The 18,491-nt window shown below is 50.1% G+C and overlaps 4 protein-coding genes across 4 annotated transcripts; all 4 read left to right on the forward strand.

The window, feature by feature from the left end:
- On the forward strand, nucleotides 1-192 carry H6S33_008274 (uncharacterized protein; the record flags this gene model as incomplete). Its single annotated transcript, XM_044839948.1, has 1 exon — nucleotides 1-192. One exon carries the CDS (start codon nucleotides 1-3, stop codon nucleotides 190-192), a length of 192 nt encoding a protein of 63 aa, XP_044687819.1.
- An 861-nt stretch (nucleotides 193-1,053) lies between these two features.
- On the forward strand, nucleotides 1,054-2,262 carry H6S33_008275 (uncharacterized protein; the record flags this gene model as incomplete). The annotated part of the gene is made up of 1 exon (XM_044839959.1): nucleotides 1,054-2,262. One exon carries the CDS (start codon nucleotides 1,054-1,056, stop codon nucleotides 2,260-2,262), a length of 1,209 nt encoding a protein of 402 aa, XP_044687820.1.
- Nucleotides 2,263-2,289: 27 nt separating this feature from the next.
- H6S33_008276 (uncharacterized protein) lies at nucleotides 2,290-3,051 on the forward strand (the record flags this gene model as incomplete). The annotated part of the gene is made up of 1 exon (XM_044839970.1): nucleotides 2,290-3,051. One exon carries the CDS (start codon nucleotides 2,290-2,292, stop codon nucleotides 3,049-3,051), a length of 762 nt encoding a protein of 253 aa, XP_044687821.1.
- An 11,843-nt stretch (nucleotides 3,052-14,894) lies between these two features.
- Nucleotides 14,895-16,145, forward strand: H6S33_008277 (uncharacterized protein; the record flags this gene model as incomplete). The annotated part of the gene is made up of 1 exon (XM_044839981.1): nucleotides 14,895-16,145. The coding sequence occupies one exon, from the start codon at nucleotides 14,895-14,897 to the stop codon at nucleotides 16,143-16,145; it is 1,251 nt and encodes a 416-aa protein (XP_044687822.1).
- Nucleotides 16,146-18,491: the final 2,346 nt, after the last annotated feature.

Genomic DNA, 18,491 nt, shown 5'->3' on the forward strand with positions numbered 1-18,491 from the left:
ATGACTACCCGAAGGGATAATTATTTCATAGATACCTCGGCCGTAACTGAGGAGGCCGGAGGGGAAGATTCTGTGAGGGATGCGTACCAGACCACAAGAGTACACTACGCAGAGCTCAGAGTTCGGCTAACAGCTACAAAGGTAGAAGTCTCCAAGGTCTCTTCAGTCAACGTCGAGTATGATTCTCCTTGATCCGATACGGGCCCCGCGAGCTACGTTATCAACAAAGATTCACTAGAGTTAGCGTGTGATGTTCGACCGTCTTCGACGTAATAGTTCAGGTAGAGTTCGAAGTCACGATAGAGTAAAGTAATTCCAAAAGTATAGTCAAATAAAGTTGTAACTCGCGTATCAACGATTTATATTGTTAAGACTCTGATTTCGCCGATGATGGTTTGGCTAGTCAGTGAATGACACAGTATTTATATCCCTCGCTTATGTCTCGAGGACCCAGTCTACTAATAATACAGAATACACTCGGGGCATGCCCAAGACCCTGAAAAACAACCAAGAACATTTAACTCCTAAGTCCGTAACCCAAACTCCTAAACCCGCTGAAACCCCTCAACCTATTTATCTACTCCAATGCAAGTTTCCCTGTCGATGTTTCTTCTCCATCGGCTGTCTGGTGGATAATCGTCAGCGCCGGCTATTCGGAGGTCTCGGACGGCAAGGCTACCTACTCAGGCCTCTTCCCACATCTCTTTCCCACATAGCAGAGTCCTCTCACGCCTACAGGTACCGCCGATAGGTACTCGGTCGCTGGCAGCTTGCGCCGATTCGCTCCGAGCGGTCCGATCTTCGATCCGATTGATTCCAGCTGTCCCTCATATACCCACCGGTACCAAAACACTTCCCTCCGGCGGTTTGACGCTCCGGGGGTTATTATTGGCGTCGAAAACGTGTTTTTTAACTAGGAAAACCGCAACTCCGCATTTGGTCGCATATCGATCGCACCGCACCTCGTGGGTGCGAACCGGAGTTGACATTAGCATACAGAGGGTATTGGGGTATCTAATTAACCTTTTTCTCTTACTCCCGTAAATGCTTGGCATGCCCGTAACAGATTCTATGGTAATATCGAGGGCTGCTAGCCCAGATCCCTTACTTACGGGAAGACCCTCTACACAAACTAGGCAATCGAGTAAACGCTCTGCTCAAGCCCAGTTCGTGAGGAATATGCAGGAGTTTTTGGATACCCATGAGGCACAAATGAGGTATCTTGGTTCAGCTGGACAGGCTGTTTGGCAGCAGCTACAAAACCTCCAGGAACAAGTCCAAGGGAGTGGGCAAATCCTGCACAAGAAAGTACGGCAAGAAGCCATTGCCCAAAAGCAACATCTCGAATCGCTCTTTGAGCTCGTCGCCAATGTCCGACAAGTACAAGAAGCCGCACGAGCCGCCGACCACGAGGTTCTGGAACGAAGTCATCAGCAAACCCAGACCCAGCTAATGGAGGCGGAGCGGCAACTGAGAATGGTGAGAGAAGAGCGGGAGCAGGAAAAAGGGGAACAACGAGCTCTATTTGCGCAATTTAAGCGGTCCGATGAGGAGAGAAACCAACGGATAGCCGAGATGGAGGAACTACTGCAACAACATCTGTCAGTAGCACCTTCCATGGCTAGTGCTCCCTTAGACCCTAATGCACCCCGAACGGTTCCTGTTGGCAATGGCAAGAACCCCCAAAATGCTGGCCCTCAAACATCAGGGAATGGCAAGCAACCAGAAGAAGCTGGCCCAGCTGGTGGAAATGGAGGCAAACAACCGGAGGACGCCGGCCCGGTGCAGGGAAACAGTGAGAGGCGACCGGTAGGAGCTGCTCCGGTAGGAAGAAATGGTGGAAATCAACCTCCCCGAAACCCACCAAGAGGGAACGTTGGGGGAGACCCAGAACCTTCCGACGACGATGACGATGATAATAGCGAATGGTCGCATGGTCGGAAAAATTGGAGAATGAACCGAGGCGGAAACCGGAATTCGGCGCCGCCTGAGGATGAAGACATGGTAGACTCGCTCGCCAAAATACCCTTCGAGTTCGATAATGCCAGAAAGCATAACCTGCGGCATTGGCTCATGGAGTGCGAGATCTACTTTGAGCAGAAGCCGAAGAAGTTCCGAACGGACAGGAATAAAGTACTGTTCGCTGGAACGTATACGTGTGGGTTGGCAAAGGAATGGTTTATGGAGTATATCGAGACCAAGATGCTAGGTCCGGCAGCCGCCGACTACGCTACTTGGACTCGATTCCGTCAGGAGATCTGAAAACGTTTCCTAAGCACTCAGGAAGCTATGGAGAACGCGATGAAGATGCAGCAGTTTAAGTACTCTGCGAACATCGGGGACTACCTGACGAGGATGGAAATTATGAACCAGCATGCTCAAATGAAAGGAGCATCCTACCGCGCCGCCTTGCTCCAAGGGTTACCAAATGAAATCCGGGAGCGCCACTCACGCTTCGATCCAACCGATGACGACTCCGAGTATATCCAACAGTTGGAACGAGCCGGCAAGGCTCATGAGGCTTATCAAGAGCAGATGAAGATGTTGGGGAAAGCGGAGTCGAGTGGAAGGGAGTCGAATAATGGTGGGAACTCGCGGCAGAAGGAGAAGGGGTTTAGGATCAAGGGGAGGGCTCAGACAGAGGAGAAAGAAAAAGGGCAAGATAAGGAGAGCACCAGCAAGAACAAGTGGGGGAATAAGCCAATATACCACGACTACGACGAAGCCACCAAAGGAGTTCCACAGCCGGTCCGAGACCAGCGAAAGACCGACGGTGTCTGTGTGCGATGTGGCCGAAAGGGTCATCTTGGGAAATGGTGTCGTTCAGATGCTAACAGCAGTGCATCTATCTCCTCTTTCTCCCGAAAGCGTACCCGCGATGACGATGGCGACCACGATATGGAACCACCGGAACCCCAACCTCCGAAGAAGCGCATGAGGCACCGTGCTAGGAAGCCGGCTGCTACGGCTGCTGCGGAGTACACCAGTGGGCAAGCGTTTGTGCGAGAACGCGGATCGGAATCTGAGATGGATTTCGACGAGGATTTTTAAAAGGGGACTCTGATGGGTCAGGTCAGGAGTATCCCCAGATTGCTATGTTATCACTGACGGAAAACAACAAAAAAAATATGAAAAGAAAAAGGCAGGAAGGGAGAGCGTCCCAACCGGAGAAAAAACAGAAAATTTTGGAGGAACCTATTCATGGTCCTCGACCTATCGTTAATCAGTTCCTTTGTTTTGCGGAAAAATGTTTACCTTGTAAGGTGTTGTTGGATACTGGTGCAACTGGTCCTGTTTTGTCTGCTGTTTTTGTTGATAGTTTTGAGGTCCCGAAGGTGAAACGAGACGTCCCGGCCCGGGTATTTGGATTTACGGGAGAAGTTATGAAGGGCACGGGACACGCCTTTACACAACCATTAATTATAATGTCAAGGGGGCATCAAACACAGTTGTCATTCGAGATCGCCCCTCTCCCACTTGGCATCGATGCAATATTACCGAACTGGTGGTTGAAAGAACACAAGCCGGTTATAGGGGCAAATGGGGAAGTTTCCTACGATGGCGAGAACTGTAAGAGTCGATGCTTCACTGACAAGGAACCTCAAATAGAGATGGACGAGGGTGTATTGGACGATCCAGAGGCCCAATTCATCGGTAGTATTTGTCTTTTGGAAGATGAATCGGTTAACCTCCGCGAGACTCTTCCCTCTTGGCTCCATGGGTTCCTTAAAGTCTTCCTACCATCGGAAGCAGACAAACTACCACCGCATCGATCCTACGACCATGCGATAGATCTTGAACCAGGTAAACAGCCACCATGGGGACCCGTCTACTCCCTATCCGAAGTCGAGCTGAAGGTGCTTCGGGAGTACCTGGACAAAATGTTGCGATTGGGAAAGATTAGGCCGAGCAAATCCCCGGCAGGAGCCCCAATCCTATTTGTGAAGAAGAAGGACGGTAGTCTACGACTTTGCGTTGACTACCGTGGACTTAACCGCGTGTCCATCAAGAACAGGTATCCGTTACCACTTATGGACGAACTACGAGATCGAGTGGCAGGCGCGGTTATATTCTCGAAGATTGACCTGAAGGAAGGTTACAACCTCATCAGGATCAAAGACGGCGACGAGTGGAAGACAGCATTCCGTACGCGGTACGGTGTAACGGCAATTAGGTATTTCTGGCTAGGTGATAAACTGGAACGAGGGAAGGAGGTATTGTGCAGTGGAATTAAGATTTGTAATGGAGATTTCTATTATGTTCTTTTGGTTTCTGTTACGCGAAGGTATTAGTCATCGTTGGATTATGGATGGATATATAAGGGGGTGTTGTCTTGTGTTTTTGTTTGTTTTCCTTCTTCTCTTCTTTCCTTACGCAACCTCTGTATTTACTCTTGCTCGCTAAGGCTCGCAAAGAACTCCCTGATAACAAACCTCGCTTTAAAAACATTTATTTTATTCCCTTCGGTTTACCCTGGTATACCATACCAGGCTGAGCCACTTCGCCCCCGATCGTACGGTTGCGTTTGTTGTTCCTAGCGAAAGAAACACCACGAAAACTGGCTTCTAGCGAAGAATTCTCCAGCCTTGACCTCCCAAAGGGAAGGAAAAGAAACCTCTCCGAAACATCACTTCACGCCGCCAGAAGAACTGGACACTCAGTCATGTCGCAGCAAGCTTCGCTCCAGTCCTTTTTCACCCAGTCTTCCCAACAAGGGACAGCCCCCTCGCAGAACAGGAACACTCAGGTTCCCGACCCAACCCCATCCGGAGCTCAGGAACAGGAATTCTCCTCGACCTTTGCAACAGAATCCGACTACAACGACCCCTACCAGCCGAGAGTTGACTACCTCTACCCGAGCATTGTCCCCCAGGACACCCACACCCAGACGGACCTGAACTACATCACCTGGGCCATTAGACATGCCACCAGCCGGATCTGCCCACCCTCCGACAGGATTGAAATCCTCGAAGAGCAAACGACTACTCTCCGGAGAACAGTGGATACACTGAAGCATCAGATCGAGGCGCAGACAAACATGATCACCAATATGCATTCGGCGATCCACGCGCTCCTCAACAAACAACCACAACCGCAGCAACCGCAGCAACCGCAACAACCGCAACAACAGCATCAACAGCAACAATAGCAACAGCAGCGAAAACCACAGCAACCGCAAGGACAGAGAATGCCCCCTCCAGCGGTCCCACAAACAGCTCCCCAAGCAACGCCACAGGCAGCTCCTCAGGCCCCCCCACCCGCACCCCCCCAACAAGCCCCACCTCGTGGATGGAAGGCAGGCACCTGGGCCGCCGTGGCCTCGGCACCCGGTCCTGCCCAAGGTAACTTCCAGGTCATCGAGAGGAAAAAGAAGTCCGCAAAGCCAAAAGCGGATCCCCTCTTCAAACCAGAGTATACCAAGATCAACAGGGAGATCATCGTGGAAACTACTGCCCCATCTGACGTTAACCCCTCCGAGATCAGAACCCTCGTCAATGCAAGAATCCAAGACGAGTCCTGCCATTTCATTTCGGCAAGAAGAACACCTAAGGACAACTTCATCCTGGAAACAAAATTCGTTACCCCTGCAACAAAGGCAATGGAATACGCCAAAGAAATTGAGGAGGCCCTCCTCACCCTACAGGTACCGGTCGCTGTCATCCGCGCAAACTCCAAATGGTCAAAGTTTCTCCTCCATGGAATCCCCACAACGGTCGGGGAGGGCATTGAGGCGGGACAACTAGTAGCATCAGAAATCAGAAGCAACTATGGAGAGAACTTCCAACTTGCCCAGGTTCCCCGCTGGATATCCAGGGCAGAAACTCGAATGGAGAAAACCCACTCATCTATGGTCATCGCGCTCCCGGGACAAATCACAATGGAAACACTAGGAGTTAAATTCCTATCTCTCTTCAACCGAAGCTGCCATATCGAGGCCTTCCTCCCAACCTTCCCGGATACCCAGTGTGCAAAGTGCCTCGAATACGGCCACCGCCAGGAGAAATGTAAGAACAATGGAAAATGCGGTCATTGTGCCGGAGACCATCTCACCAGCTTCCACCCATGCAATCAATGCCAGGGAGGATACAGATGCACCCACACCCCAATCAGATGTTTGAACTGTAAAGGAATCCATAAGGCCTCCGACCCAGCATGCCCTGAAAGAGTTAAACGCCGATTCCTTAACAAAGGAAAGGAAAACGCCCCACCCGCCCAAGACCCACCTGCCGCACCCGCCCAGGAGCCAATTTCAATAATCCAAGTACCAGCCACCGCCCCGGTCGGAGCCACACCCGTTCCCGAAGACGACCAACCCATGACGAATAATGCCTAGGCTGCGAACAACTGCGCTCGCACACCAACTTAATTGTGCACGGAGCGAACTAATCACCAAGGCGGCGGTGGAAGGAGCAGAAACAGACTCGAGCATTTATTTCCTACTATTACAAGAACCATGGACCTCAACAGAGGGATATACACCAGAATCAAATCTTTTTTACCTTTTTACAGCCAGCAATATCAATACGAAATGCGCAACATACGTCCGCAAACATGCCAACCTCAAACCAAAACACCACTACACACATGATAATTTCATAGTATCGATTACGGTAGAAATCCAGAACAAGAAAACCCAAATCCTAAACATATACTCCCCAGGCCGAAGTGGCCCCTTGGCTCAAATAGCAAGTACAATCCAAACCCTTGATAATTGTCTAGTAATGGGAGACTTCAACTGCCACCATCAAATGTGGTACGGAGTAAATTCACATGAATACAGAAACAATATTCGAGCAGACCGAGTCAATGGTGCACGACTAAAACGATGGATAACCCGACAGAAACTGTCCCTCCTGAACGAACCAGGCGTCTTCACGCATTTCCCCAGAGACAGAGGGAAAAGGCCGACAACCATCGACCTTACATTTGTAAAAGGCCCAATACTCGATCATAACCTACGATGGAGCACTGAACCCTACGGAGCGGGCTCAGACCATGGGAGAACCTCCGTTCACTTACACCTGGAGAAACCACCTTTTGTACCAAGACGAATGTGGCGACAAACAGACTGGAAGCTATTGGAAAACCACATGTCAAACATTTCCATCCCTGCAGAGGCATGGGAAACCAAGGAACTTACGGAACAGACTGTCGATTTCTTTCTAGAACTGGTCAGGTCAACAGTCAGCATAGTAACACCGCTCTCGAAGGAGGGGGTAAGAGCCAACTCCTGGTGGTCAGATGAAATGAAACAAATGAAGGCAAGGGTAAATGCAGCAGAAAGGAAGGCGAGGAACACAAGGAAACCCAATCACGTGGAGGAACACCGGAAGGCTTGCAGAGAATGGACAGTCATGATCCGGAAAGCAAAAGCGGATCAGCGGGAAAAGACGATGAACGAGGCGAAAGGTAGTGAAGTCTGGAGAATCCTAAACGTAGGAAGAAGAAGAGACACAATCATACCAACCATACAAGGTGAAGAAACGTTTGCGGGGAAGTGTCAAGCTCTAAGAGCCCAACTTTTCCCCTCGAAACGGACGTCCCCCGACCACCCCCCCCTAAACATTAGACCCCCTTCTTTTGACCTTAGCAACACCTTCGACATAGTCACCCCCGAAGAACTTAATAAAGCAATCGACTCCTGTCCAGCGCACTCGGCGACCGGCCCGGATGGCATTCCTTACACCTTTATTAAAGCAATAGTCAAAGCAAACACAACTCTAATCCAAGACATGTTCTCCGCCATGCTCCGGCACGGCGTACACCCAGCGGAATGGAAAATAGCTAAGTGTATCCCGATCCCGAAACCCGGTAAAGCAAACTATCATGAAGCAAAAGCCTACCGGCCCATTTCCCTTCTACAATGTTTCAGCAAAATCCTGGAGAAGATAGTGGCCCAAAGACTCTGCACCGCTGGAGAAATTCTAGGCACACTCTCAGCGAATCAATTTGGAGGAAGACCAACCATCTCGGCAATCGACGCCCTGCTGAGAACCTTAACGCCAATACAACAAAACCTACTACTGAAAAACAGTACCGGAGTCGCTCGGCGAGACAGACCAGCGATCCTCACCAATGATATCCAAGGAGCATTTAACTGCGTTGACCACCTACTCCTCGCGGAAATCATGCAACAACAAAAATTCCCTACCTACTTAACAGAATGGTGCAAGGAATTCAATACCGGCAGAAAACTACAGTTTCAATTCAACCATGAGCTAGAAGAGCCACAGCCCTATGATTCTGGAGTGCCGCAAGGTAGCCCCATGTCCCCGGTGCTATTTATGATCTATGCTGGAGTAATCCTGGACCCAACAAGCAGCCCGAAAGAGATGGACACTACTTACATCGATGACGACGCGCTGGTACAAATATCCAAAACACCAGGCTTCACAATCAAGAGAATGGAGGAACGAATGAGAGAGAGACTAATAAAAGCTGAGCCACTCCAAATTAAATACGACCCGGATAAATCCGACTTGATCTTCTTCCGGCCCACCACATCATCCACACAACAACCACGACTTCCGGTCAAAGTTAACAATATCAATATACACCCCAAAGAAAGGCTGAAATATGTAGGAGTCTGGATAGATCCGACCCTCTCCTTCCGGCCCCACATCGAAGCAGCGATCGCAAAAGGCCTTAAAGCCCTCCACCAGATTCGATACACAGCCCGCTTGCCAGGCATAACGGTCAAAACAATCCATCATATCATAACACAAGGCTTCCTCCCAAGCCTACTCTACGGATCCGAGGCTTGGTGGACTGGCGCAGACCACATTATAAGATCCCTCGAACCACTATATAATGAAGCGGCCCGGATCATCACCGGCCTACCACGATGGACCAAAAGAGCTAAACTCCTCCGAGAAGCAGGCCTACCCCCCTTAGAACACCTCCTGACATATCGCTCAAGAAAGTACGGAACCAGAATACTCTGCTCCGAGGCAACCCACCCCAACAATGAATCCCTGATCGAGCTCCTCCCATACAAAGAAGCAAATATCAAAGGAACAGGCCTACACCGAATCGCTTCCCTACTACTCCCATACCAGACCCCCGGAAATGCGAGAGATAAGTGGAACCAAAATAAACTACTACGCGACCACCTGTTGGAAGAATGGAACACACAATCAATACCGAACTACCACCACCGGGGGGAATTCCGCCCCCCTCCCAAGATAGCGAAACTCACCCTTACGGAAGCAAAAAAAGTATTTCGAATCCGGTGCCAAACCACCCGAATAGACAAACACGCAGTATATACAGACCCCGAACCATGCCAGTGTGGTATGGAAAACTCAGCGAAACACATACTCATGGAGTGCCCAGCGTGGGCTCGAATCCGCACCCCCCTGATAGAGAAGATCCCCGGAGCGATGACCTGGGAAAACTGGATGTTTACAAACCTGAGAACGGACCTCATCCTACAATTTGCAAAACAATCTCAACTCTCGAAATGGTACGAGTCGGCGGAGGCAGAGGCGGACCTAGAAGAGGGGATGGAAGAAAATAATTAGGGACGGGATTAGGAAGGGCAGTTTCCTTTTACTCTTTAAATTTGTTTTTATGTTCTGTTTTGATGGGTCGAGCGCTCGATTCCGCTGAGACATGTTATTTCTCCTTGTCGTTGGGTCTTCTGGTCGAGTATTGTTCTGGAATTTCCTTGTTACTGTTCGTGCTTGCTTGTGCTTGTTTTGTTCTTGTTCTTGTTCGTTTGTGTTTGCGTTCGTTGTTTTTCTTTTCTTTCTTTCTTTCTTTTGTTCGGTTCGGTTCGGTTTGTGTTTAGGCGGTTGGGTCGGCGTGCTATAAGTCTTGTACTTCAAAGCAATATAAGTTTCTTCTTCTTCTTCTGTATTCTACTCGCTCGTCTCTGGCTCGCGATAGGATTTCTTCCCCCCGAGATGGAGTTATACTGATTCTCGAATTGCTTCGGTCCCTGAACTTCCCTCGCTCGACACCCCCCATTCTTTGTTCGTTCGGTGCCCTCACGGGTCGCGTCCACCGTTCACCCCTCGCCAAACCAGCGGCTACTCTCGAAAGCCGCCCTCGCCCCTCCTTATTTTCACTCATCGCACGAGTGATCCCACACGTCGGGTACGCACACTGTCAGTAATCTCCAGTCAGCGAGAACCTACTGCCAAAGCGCTCGACAGCCCGCGAAGTTACCGACCTCTCGGTCGCGAAACTATGGTCAAATTTTTTACCCGAGGTCCCGTGACCTTACCCCTCTTTATCGGCCTTAACCAGGCAACCCTTTCTTACCCGAGGCGGCCCGCTCCCCTCACCCCAACCCAACCGGTCTCCGAGACCACCCTCAACACAACACGGTCGGCACTTTCGATTGCGACCCCCATACATACTGAGCCTTCGGCTCAACCCTTTTTGCATGTCCCCTCCAGAGGACACCACTTCAAATACGACTCGGGCACAGTCTTTAGCGGTTGCTCCAGGGACCGACGACCCCACCCACTCCTTACTTGACCAACCGGTCACCACTCCTCAATTCCTCGCTGCCTGACAACCAGAAGCCCGAGGACCCACATTCGACCCACCCCCCCTCGCTTTCACACCTGACGCTGTTGCGGTTGGCCTCTCCTGCCTTCGTGCGCGTGGTTTCCCAGTCCTGTTAAGGTTCGTCCACAGATATGACACCGGGAACGTTGGTAATGATATCGTTTCGATTGAACACTACGTATAGGATTGTGCTCGCTAATGCAGTTGACGGAGAAGTTTGGGGTTCTTACTTATTTACTACGGGAAGGTTTCTTTGTTGTCGCTTAGATTCTGCTTACCTGTACCACTTGTTATTCGCGCCCTCTTCGTGCGCTGTTTTGTTTTATTTATGTACGCAGTTCTTGTAGCTGCGGTAGTTAGTTTTTGTACTTTGTTTTTGCTTTCGGGTTAGTCGGTGGAGGTTGTAGTCGGGTAGTTAGGTGTGCGATAAGCTTCGGCTTCTATGCAATATAAGATTCTCTCTCTCTCTCTGTATTCTACTTGCTCGCTAAGGCTCGCAAAGAACTCCCTGATATCAAACCTCGCTTCAAAAACACTTTATTTTATTCCCCTCGGTTTACCCTGGTATACCATAGAAGGTTGAGCCACTTTGCCCCCGATCGTACTGTCGCGTTTTGTTGTTCCAAGCGAAAGAAACCTACGAAAACTGGCTTCCAGCGAAGAATTCTCCAGCCTTGACCTCCCGAAAGGAAGGAAAAGAAACCTTTCCGAAACCTCACTCTACGCCGCCAGAAGAACTGGACATTCAATCATGTCGCAACAAGCCTCGCTCCAGTCCTTTTTCACCCAGTCTTCCCAGCAAGGGACAGCCCCTCCGCAAAACAGGAATACTCCGGTTCCCGACCCAACCCCATCCGGAGGCCAGGAACAAGAATTCTCCTCGACCTTTGCAGCAGAATCCGACTACAACGACCCATACCAACCGAGAATTGACTACCTCTACCCGAGCGTTGTCCACCAGGATACTCACACCCAGACGGACCTGAACTATATTACCTGGGCCATCAGACATGCCACCAGCCGAATCTGCCCACCCTCTGAGAGGATTGAAATCCTCGAAGAGCAAACGACTACACTCCGGAGAACAGTGGATACACTGAGGCACCAAATCGAGGCGCAGACAAGTATGATCACCAGTATGCACTCGGCGATCCATCTTCTCCTCAACAAACAACCACAACCGCAGCAACCGCAGCAACCACAACAAAACCAACAACAGCAACAACAGCAACAACAGCGAAAACCACAACAACCACAACAACCGCAGGGACAGAGAATGCCCCCTCCAGCGATCCCCCAGACAGTTCCCCAAGCAGCGCCTCAGGCAGCTCCTCAGGCCCCCCCACCCGCACCCCCCCAACAAGCCCCACCCCGTGGATGGAAAGCAGGCACCTGGGCCGCCGTGGCCTCGGCACCCGGTCCCGCTCAAGGAAACTTCCAGGTTGTTGAGAGAAGAAAGAAATCCGCAAAGCCAAAAGCGGACCCTCTCTTCAAGCCAGAATATACCAAAATCAACAGAGAAATCATTGTCGAAACCACTGCCCCATCCGACGTCAATCCCTCCGAGATCAGGACCCTAGTCAATGCAAGGATTCAGGACGAATCCTGCCATTTCATTTCAGCAAGGAGAACACCCAAGGACAACTTCATCCTGGAAACAAAGTTTGTCACCCCTGCAACAAAGGCAATGGAATATGCCAAAGAAATTGAGGAGGCCCTCCTCACCCTACAGGTACCGGTCGCTGTCATCCGCGCAAACTCTAAACGGTCAAAGTTTCTCCTCCATGGAATTCCCACAACGGTCGGGGAGGGCATCGAGGCGGGACAATTGGTAGCATCAGAAATCAGAAGCAACTATGGAGAGAACTTCCAACTTGCCCAGGTTCCTCGCTGGATCTCCAGAGCAGAAACTCGAATGGAGAAAACCCACTCATCAATGGTCATCGCGCTCCCAGGACAAGTTACAATGGAAACACTAGGAGTTAAGTTCCTATCCCTCTTTAACCGAAGCTGCCACATCGAGGCCTTCCTCCCAACTTTCCCAGACACCCAGTGCGCGAAGTGCCTCGAATACGGCCACCGCCAGGAGAAATGCAAAAACAACGGGAGATGCGGTCACTGTGCCGGAGATCACCTCACCAGCTTCCACACATGCAATCAATGCCAGGGAGGATATAGATGCACCCACACCCCAATCAGATGTCTGAACTGTAAAGGAATCCATAAGGCCTCCGACCCAGCATGCCCCGAAAGAGTCAAACGCCGATTCCTCAACAAAGGAAAGGAAAACGCCCCACCCGCTCAAGACCCACCGGCCGCACCCGTCCAAGAGTTGCTTCCGATAGTTCAAGTACCAGCCACCGCCCCAGTCGGAGCCACACCCGTTCCCGAAGACGACCAACACATGACAAATAATGCCTAGGCCTCGAACCACCGCGCTCGCACACCAACTCAATTGTGCACGGAGCGAACTTATTACCAAGGCGGCGGTAGAAGAAGCGGAAACAGACTCTAGTATTTATTTCCTATTATTACAAGAACCATGGACCTCAGCAGAGGGTTATCCACCAGAATCAAATCTTTTTTACCTTTTTACAGCCAGCAATATCAACACGAAATGCGCAACATACGTCCGCAAACATGCCAACCTTAAACCAAAACACCACTATACATATGATAACTTCATAGTATCGATTACGGTAGAAATCCAGACCAAGAAAACCCAAATCCTAAATATAAACTCCCCAGGCCGAAGTGGCCCCTTCGCTCAAATAGCAAGTACAATCCAAACCCTTGATAATTGTCTAGTAATGGGAGACTTCAACTGCCACCATCAAATGTGGTACGGAGTAAATTCACATGAATACAGAAACAACATTCGAGCAGACCGCGTCAATGGTGCACGGCTAAAACGATGGATAACCCGACAGAAACTGACCCTCCTGAACGAACCAGGCGTCTTTACGCATTTCCCCAGAGACAGAGGGAAAAGGCCCACAACCATCGACCTTACATTTGTAAAAGGCCCAATACTCGATCACAACCTACGATGGAGCACTGAACCCTACGGAGCGGGCTCAGACCATGGGAGAACCTCCGTTCACTTACACCTGGAGAAACCACCTTTTGTACCAAGACGAATGTGGCGACAAACAGACTGGAAGCTATTGGAAAACCACATGTCAAACATTTCCATCCCTGCAGAGGCATGGGAAACCAAGGAACTTACGGAACAGACTGTCGATTTCTTTCTAGAACTGGTCAGGTCAACAGTCAGCATAGTAACACCGCTCTCGAAGGAGGGGGTAAGAGCCAACTCCTGGTGGTCAGATGAGATGAAACAAATGAAGGCAAGGGTAAATGCAGCAGAAAGAAAGGCGAGAAATACAGGGAAACCCAATCACGTGGAGGAACACCGGAAGGCTTGCAGAGAATGGACAGTCATGATCCGGAAAGCAAAAGCGGACCAGCGGGAAAAGACGATGAACGAGGCGAAAGGTAGTGAAGTCTGGAGAATCCTAAGCGCGGGAAGGAGACGAGACACAATCATACCAACTATACAAGGTGAAGAAACGTTCGCGGAGAAGTGTCAAGCTCTAAGAGCCCAACTTTTCCCCTCGAAATGGACGTCCCCCGACCATCCCCCCTTGAACATTAGACCCCCTTCTTTTGACCTTAGCAACACCTTCGACATAGTCACCCCCGAAGAACTTAATAAAGCAATCGACTCCTGTCCAGTGCACTCGGCGACCGGCCCGGATGGCATCCCTTATACCTTTATTAAAGCAATAGTCAGAGCAAATACAACTCTAATCCAAGACATGTTCTCCGCCATGCTCCGGCACGGTGTACACCCAGCGGAATGGAAAATAGCTAAGTGTATCCCGATCCCGAAACCCGGTAAAGCAAACTACCATGAAGCGAAAGCCTACCGGCCCATTTCCCTTCTACAATGTTTCAGCAAAATCCTGGAGAAGATAGTGGCCCAAAGACTCTGCACCGCTGGAGAAATTCTAGGCACACTCTCAGCGAATCAATTTGGAGGAAGACCAGCCATCTCGGCAATCGACGCCCTCATGAGAACCTTGACACCAATACAACAAAACCTACTACTGAAAAACAGTACCGGAGTCGCACGGCGAGACAGACCAGCGATCCTAACCAACGACATCCAAGGAGCATTTAACTGCGTCGACCACCTACTCCTCGCGGAAATCATGTACCAACAAAAATTCCCTACCTACTTAACAGAATGGTGCAAGGAATTCAATACCGGCAGAAAACTACAGTTTCAATTTAACCATGAGCTAGAGGAACCACAGCCTTATAATTCTGGAGTGCCGTAAGGTAGCCCCATGTCCCCGGTACTATTTATGATCTATGCTGGAGTAATCCTGGACTCAACAAGTAGCCCGAAAGAGATGGACACCACATATATCGATGACGATGCACTGGTGCAAATATCCAAAACACCAGGCTTCACAATCAAGAGAATGGAGGAACGAATGAGAGAGAGACTAATAAAAGCTGAGCCACTCCAAATCAAGTACGACCCGGATAAATCCGACCTGATCTTCTTCCGGCCCACGACATCATCCACACAACAACCACGACTTTCGGTCAAAATTAACAATACCAACATACACCCCAAGGAGAGGCTGAAATATGTAGGAGTCTGGATAGATCCGACCCTCTCCTTCCGGCCCCACATTGAAGCAGCGATCGCAAAAGGCCTTAAAGCCCTCCACCAGATTCGATACACCGCCCGCCTGCCAGGAATAACGGTTAAAACAATCCACCACATTATAACACAAGGCTTCCTCCCAAGTCTACTCTACGGATCCGAGGCTTGGTGGACTGGCGCAGACCACATTATAAGATCCCTCGAACCACTATACAATGAAGCGGCCCGGGTCATCACCGGCCTACCACGATGGACCAAAAGAACTAAACTCCTCCGAGAAGCAGGCTTACCCCCCTTAGAACATCTCCTGACATATCGCTCAAGAAAGTACGGAACTAGAATACTCTGCACCGACGCAACCCACCCCAACAACGAATCTCTGATCGAGCTCCTCCCATACAGAGAAGCAAATATCAAAGGAACAGGCTTACACCGAATCGCCTCCTTACTACTCCCATACCAGACCCCCGGAAATGCGAGAGATAAGTGGAACCAAAACAAACTACTACGCGACCACCTGTTGGAAGAATGGAACACACAATCAATACCGAACTACCATCATCGGGGGGAATTCCGCCCCCCTCCCAAGATAGCGAAACTCACCCTTACGGAAGCAAAGAAAGTATTTCGGATCCGGTGCCAAACCACCCGAGTCGACAAACACGCAGTATACACAGACCCCGAACCATGCCAGTGTGGGATGGAAAACTCAGCGAAACATATACTTATGGAATGCCCAGCGTGGGCTCGAATCCGCGCCCCTCTGATAGAGAAGATCCCCGGAGCGATGACCTGGGAAAACTGGATGTTTACAAACCTGAGAACGGACCTCATCCTACAATTTGCGAAACAATCTCAACTCTCGAAATGGTACGAGTCGGCGGAGGCGGAGGCGGACCTGGAAGAGGGGATGGAAGAAAATGACCGGGAACGGGATTAGGAAGGGGAGTTTCCTTTTACTCTTTAAAATTGTTTTTATTCTTTGATTTGATGGATCCAGCGCTCGAGTCCGCTGAGATATGTTATTTCTCCTTGTCGATGGGTTTTCTGGTTGAAGTGTTGTTCTGGATTTTCCTTGTTATTGTTCGTGCTCGCTTGTGCTTGTTTTGTTCTTGTTCTTGTTCTTGTTTGTTTGCGTTTGCGTTTGTTGTTTTTCTTTCTTTCTTTTGTTCGGTTCGGTTCGTGTTTTAGGCGGTTGGGTCGGTGTGCGATAAGTCTTGTACTTCAAAGCAATATAAGTTTCTTCTTCTTCTTCTTCTGTATTTATTTTGCTCGCTAAGGCTCGCAAAGAACTCCCTGATAACAAACCTCGCTTTAAAAACTTTTTATTTTACTCCTCTCGGTTTACCCTGGTATACCATACCAGGCTGAGCCACTTCGTCCCCGATCGTACGGTCGCGTTTTGTTGTTCTAAGCGAAAGAAACCTACGAAAACTGGCTTCCAGCGAAGAATTCTCCAGCCTTGACCCCCCGAAAGGAAGGAAAAGAAACCTTTCCGAAACATCACTCTACGCCGCCAGAAGAACTGGACATTCAATTATGTCGCAGCAAGCATCGCTCCAGTCCTTTTTTACCCAATCCTCCCAACAAGGGACAGCCCCCCCGCTGAACAGGAAAACTCCGGTTCCCGACCCAACCCCATCCGGAACTCAGGAACAGGAATTCTCCTCGACCTGTAACGGAGCCACTTCAACTGTCTGGTGTATGAGTACACACAGGGCCCGATTACATGCTGAGAGTTATTGTTAGAAGCCAGTTGCACAGTGATATGCAAGTACCGGCAGTGTGGTTAGCTACCAGCTGTTAGAGTAACTACATTCTGGGCGCTAGGAAGCAGATTTATTCATGGGAGCAACGACTGACGAGTCTATGCCTCGCCAGTGTCTAGAAGACCGGCCAGAGTGAAGCTCTGATTGCCCGGTGATCCTCTGTATCCTCGGAGCATTGTTTGTCCGCCGAAGCGGCAGGGACTATGCTAGGGAAGTCTACAATAAGCGAAAGCTCTACAGCAATGATTAAGCTGACACCTGAGCGGCAGCTCAATTATGCAGGTCCTCGGTTGTGTGGCAACCAAGGCTGCAGGTGTTACAAAGGCTTTGACTAAGGGTGGTTGCCTTGGGTATCGGAAACACCTGCTGAGGCTTAGAGAAAAGCGGGGTAGCGGTGGTATTGTTTCCGGTACTGAGGGAAGGCCCACCGGAACTTAGTAAAGGAGTTAGGAGCAGAGAACAGAGGCCTTCGGAGTATAAGTACTCAGGTTCATTCTCGCCCTTCAGTCCTATTCTCTCCAGTCTTCATCAGAAAGAAAAGCCAAGTTCTTATCGGTAGCAGAGCCCTTAAAGATTATTGAGTTCTAGCGATAGTATCTTTGAATAATCTGCAACCTGATTGTCTATCTTGCACGGCCGTCTCTATTCTATCCAATTCTATTTCTCTTAGAAAGGACCCCCGTTACACGACCTTCGCAACAGAATCCGACTATAATGACCCATACCAACCGAGAATTGACTACCTCTACCCGAGCGTTGTCCCCCAGGACACTCACACCCAGACGGACCTGAACTATATTACCTGGGCCATCAGACATGCCACCAGCCGGATATGCCCACCCTCCGAGAGGATTGAAATCCTCGAAGAGCAAACGACTACACTCCGGAGAACAGTGGACACATTGAGACATCAAATCGAGGCGCAGACAAGTATGATCACCAATATGCACTCGGCGATCCACGCGCTCCTCAATAAACAACCTCAACCGCAGCAACCGCAGCAACCGCAACAACAGCAACAACAGCAACAACAGCGAAAACCACAACAACCGCAGGGACAGAGAATGCCCCCTTCAGCGGTCCCCCAAACAGTTCCCCAAGCAGCACCTCAGGCAGCTCCTCAGGCCCCCCCACCCGCACTCCCCCAACAAGCCCCACCCCGTGGATGGAAAGCAGGCACCTGGGCCGCCGTGGCCTCGGCACCCGGTCCTGCTCAAGGAAATTTCCAGGTTGTTGAGAGAAGAAAGAAGTCCGCAAAGCCAAAAGCGGACCCTCTCTTCAAGCCAGAATATACCAAAATCAACAGAGAAATCATTGTCGAAACCACTGCCCCATCCGACGTCAATCCCTCCGAGATCAGGACCCTAGTCAATGCAAGGATTCAGGACGAATCCTGCCATTTCATTTCAGCAAGGAGAACACCCAAGGACAACTTCATCCTGGAAACAAAGTTTGTCACCCCTGCAACAAAGGCAATGGAATATGCCAAAGAAATTGAGGAGGCCCTCCTCACCCTA

Source organism: Morchella sextelata (genome assembly GCF_020137385.1).
Source record: "Morchella sextelata strain SCLS chromosome Unknown scls_26, whole genome shotgun sequence".
Lineage (NCBI taxonomy): Eukaryota > Fungi > Ascomycota > Pezizomycetes > Pezizales > Morchellaceae > Morchella > Morchella sextelata.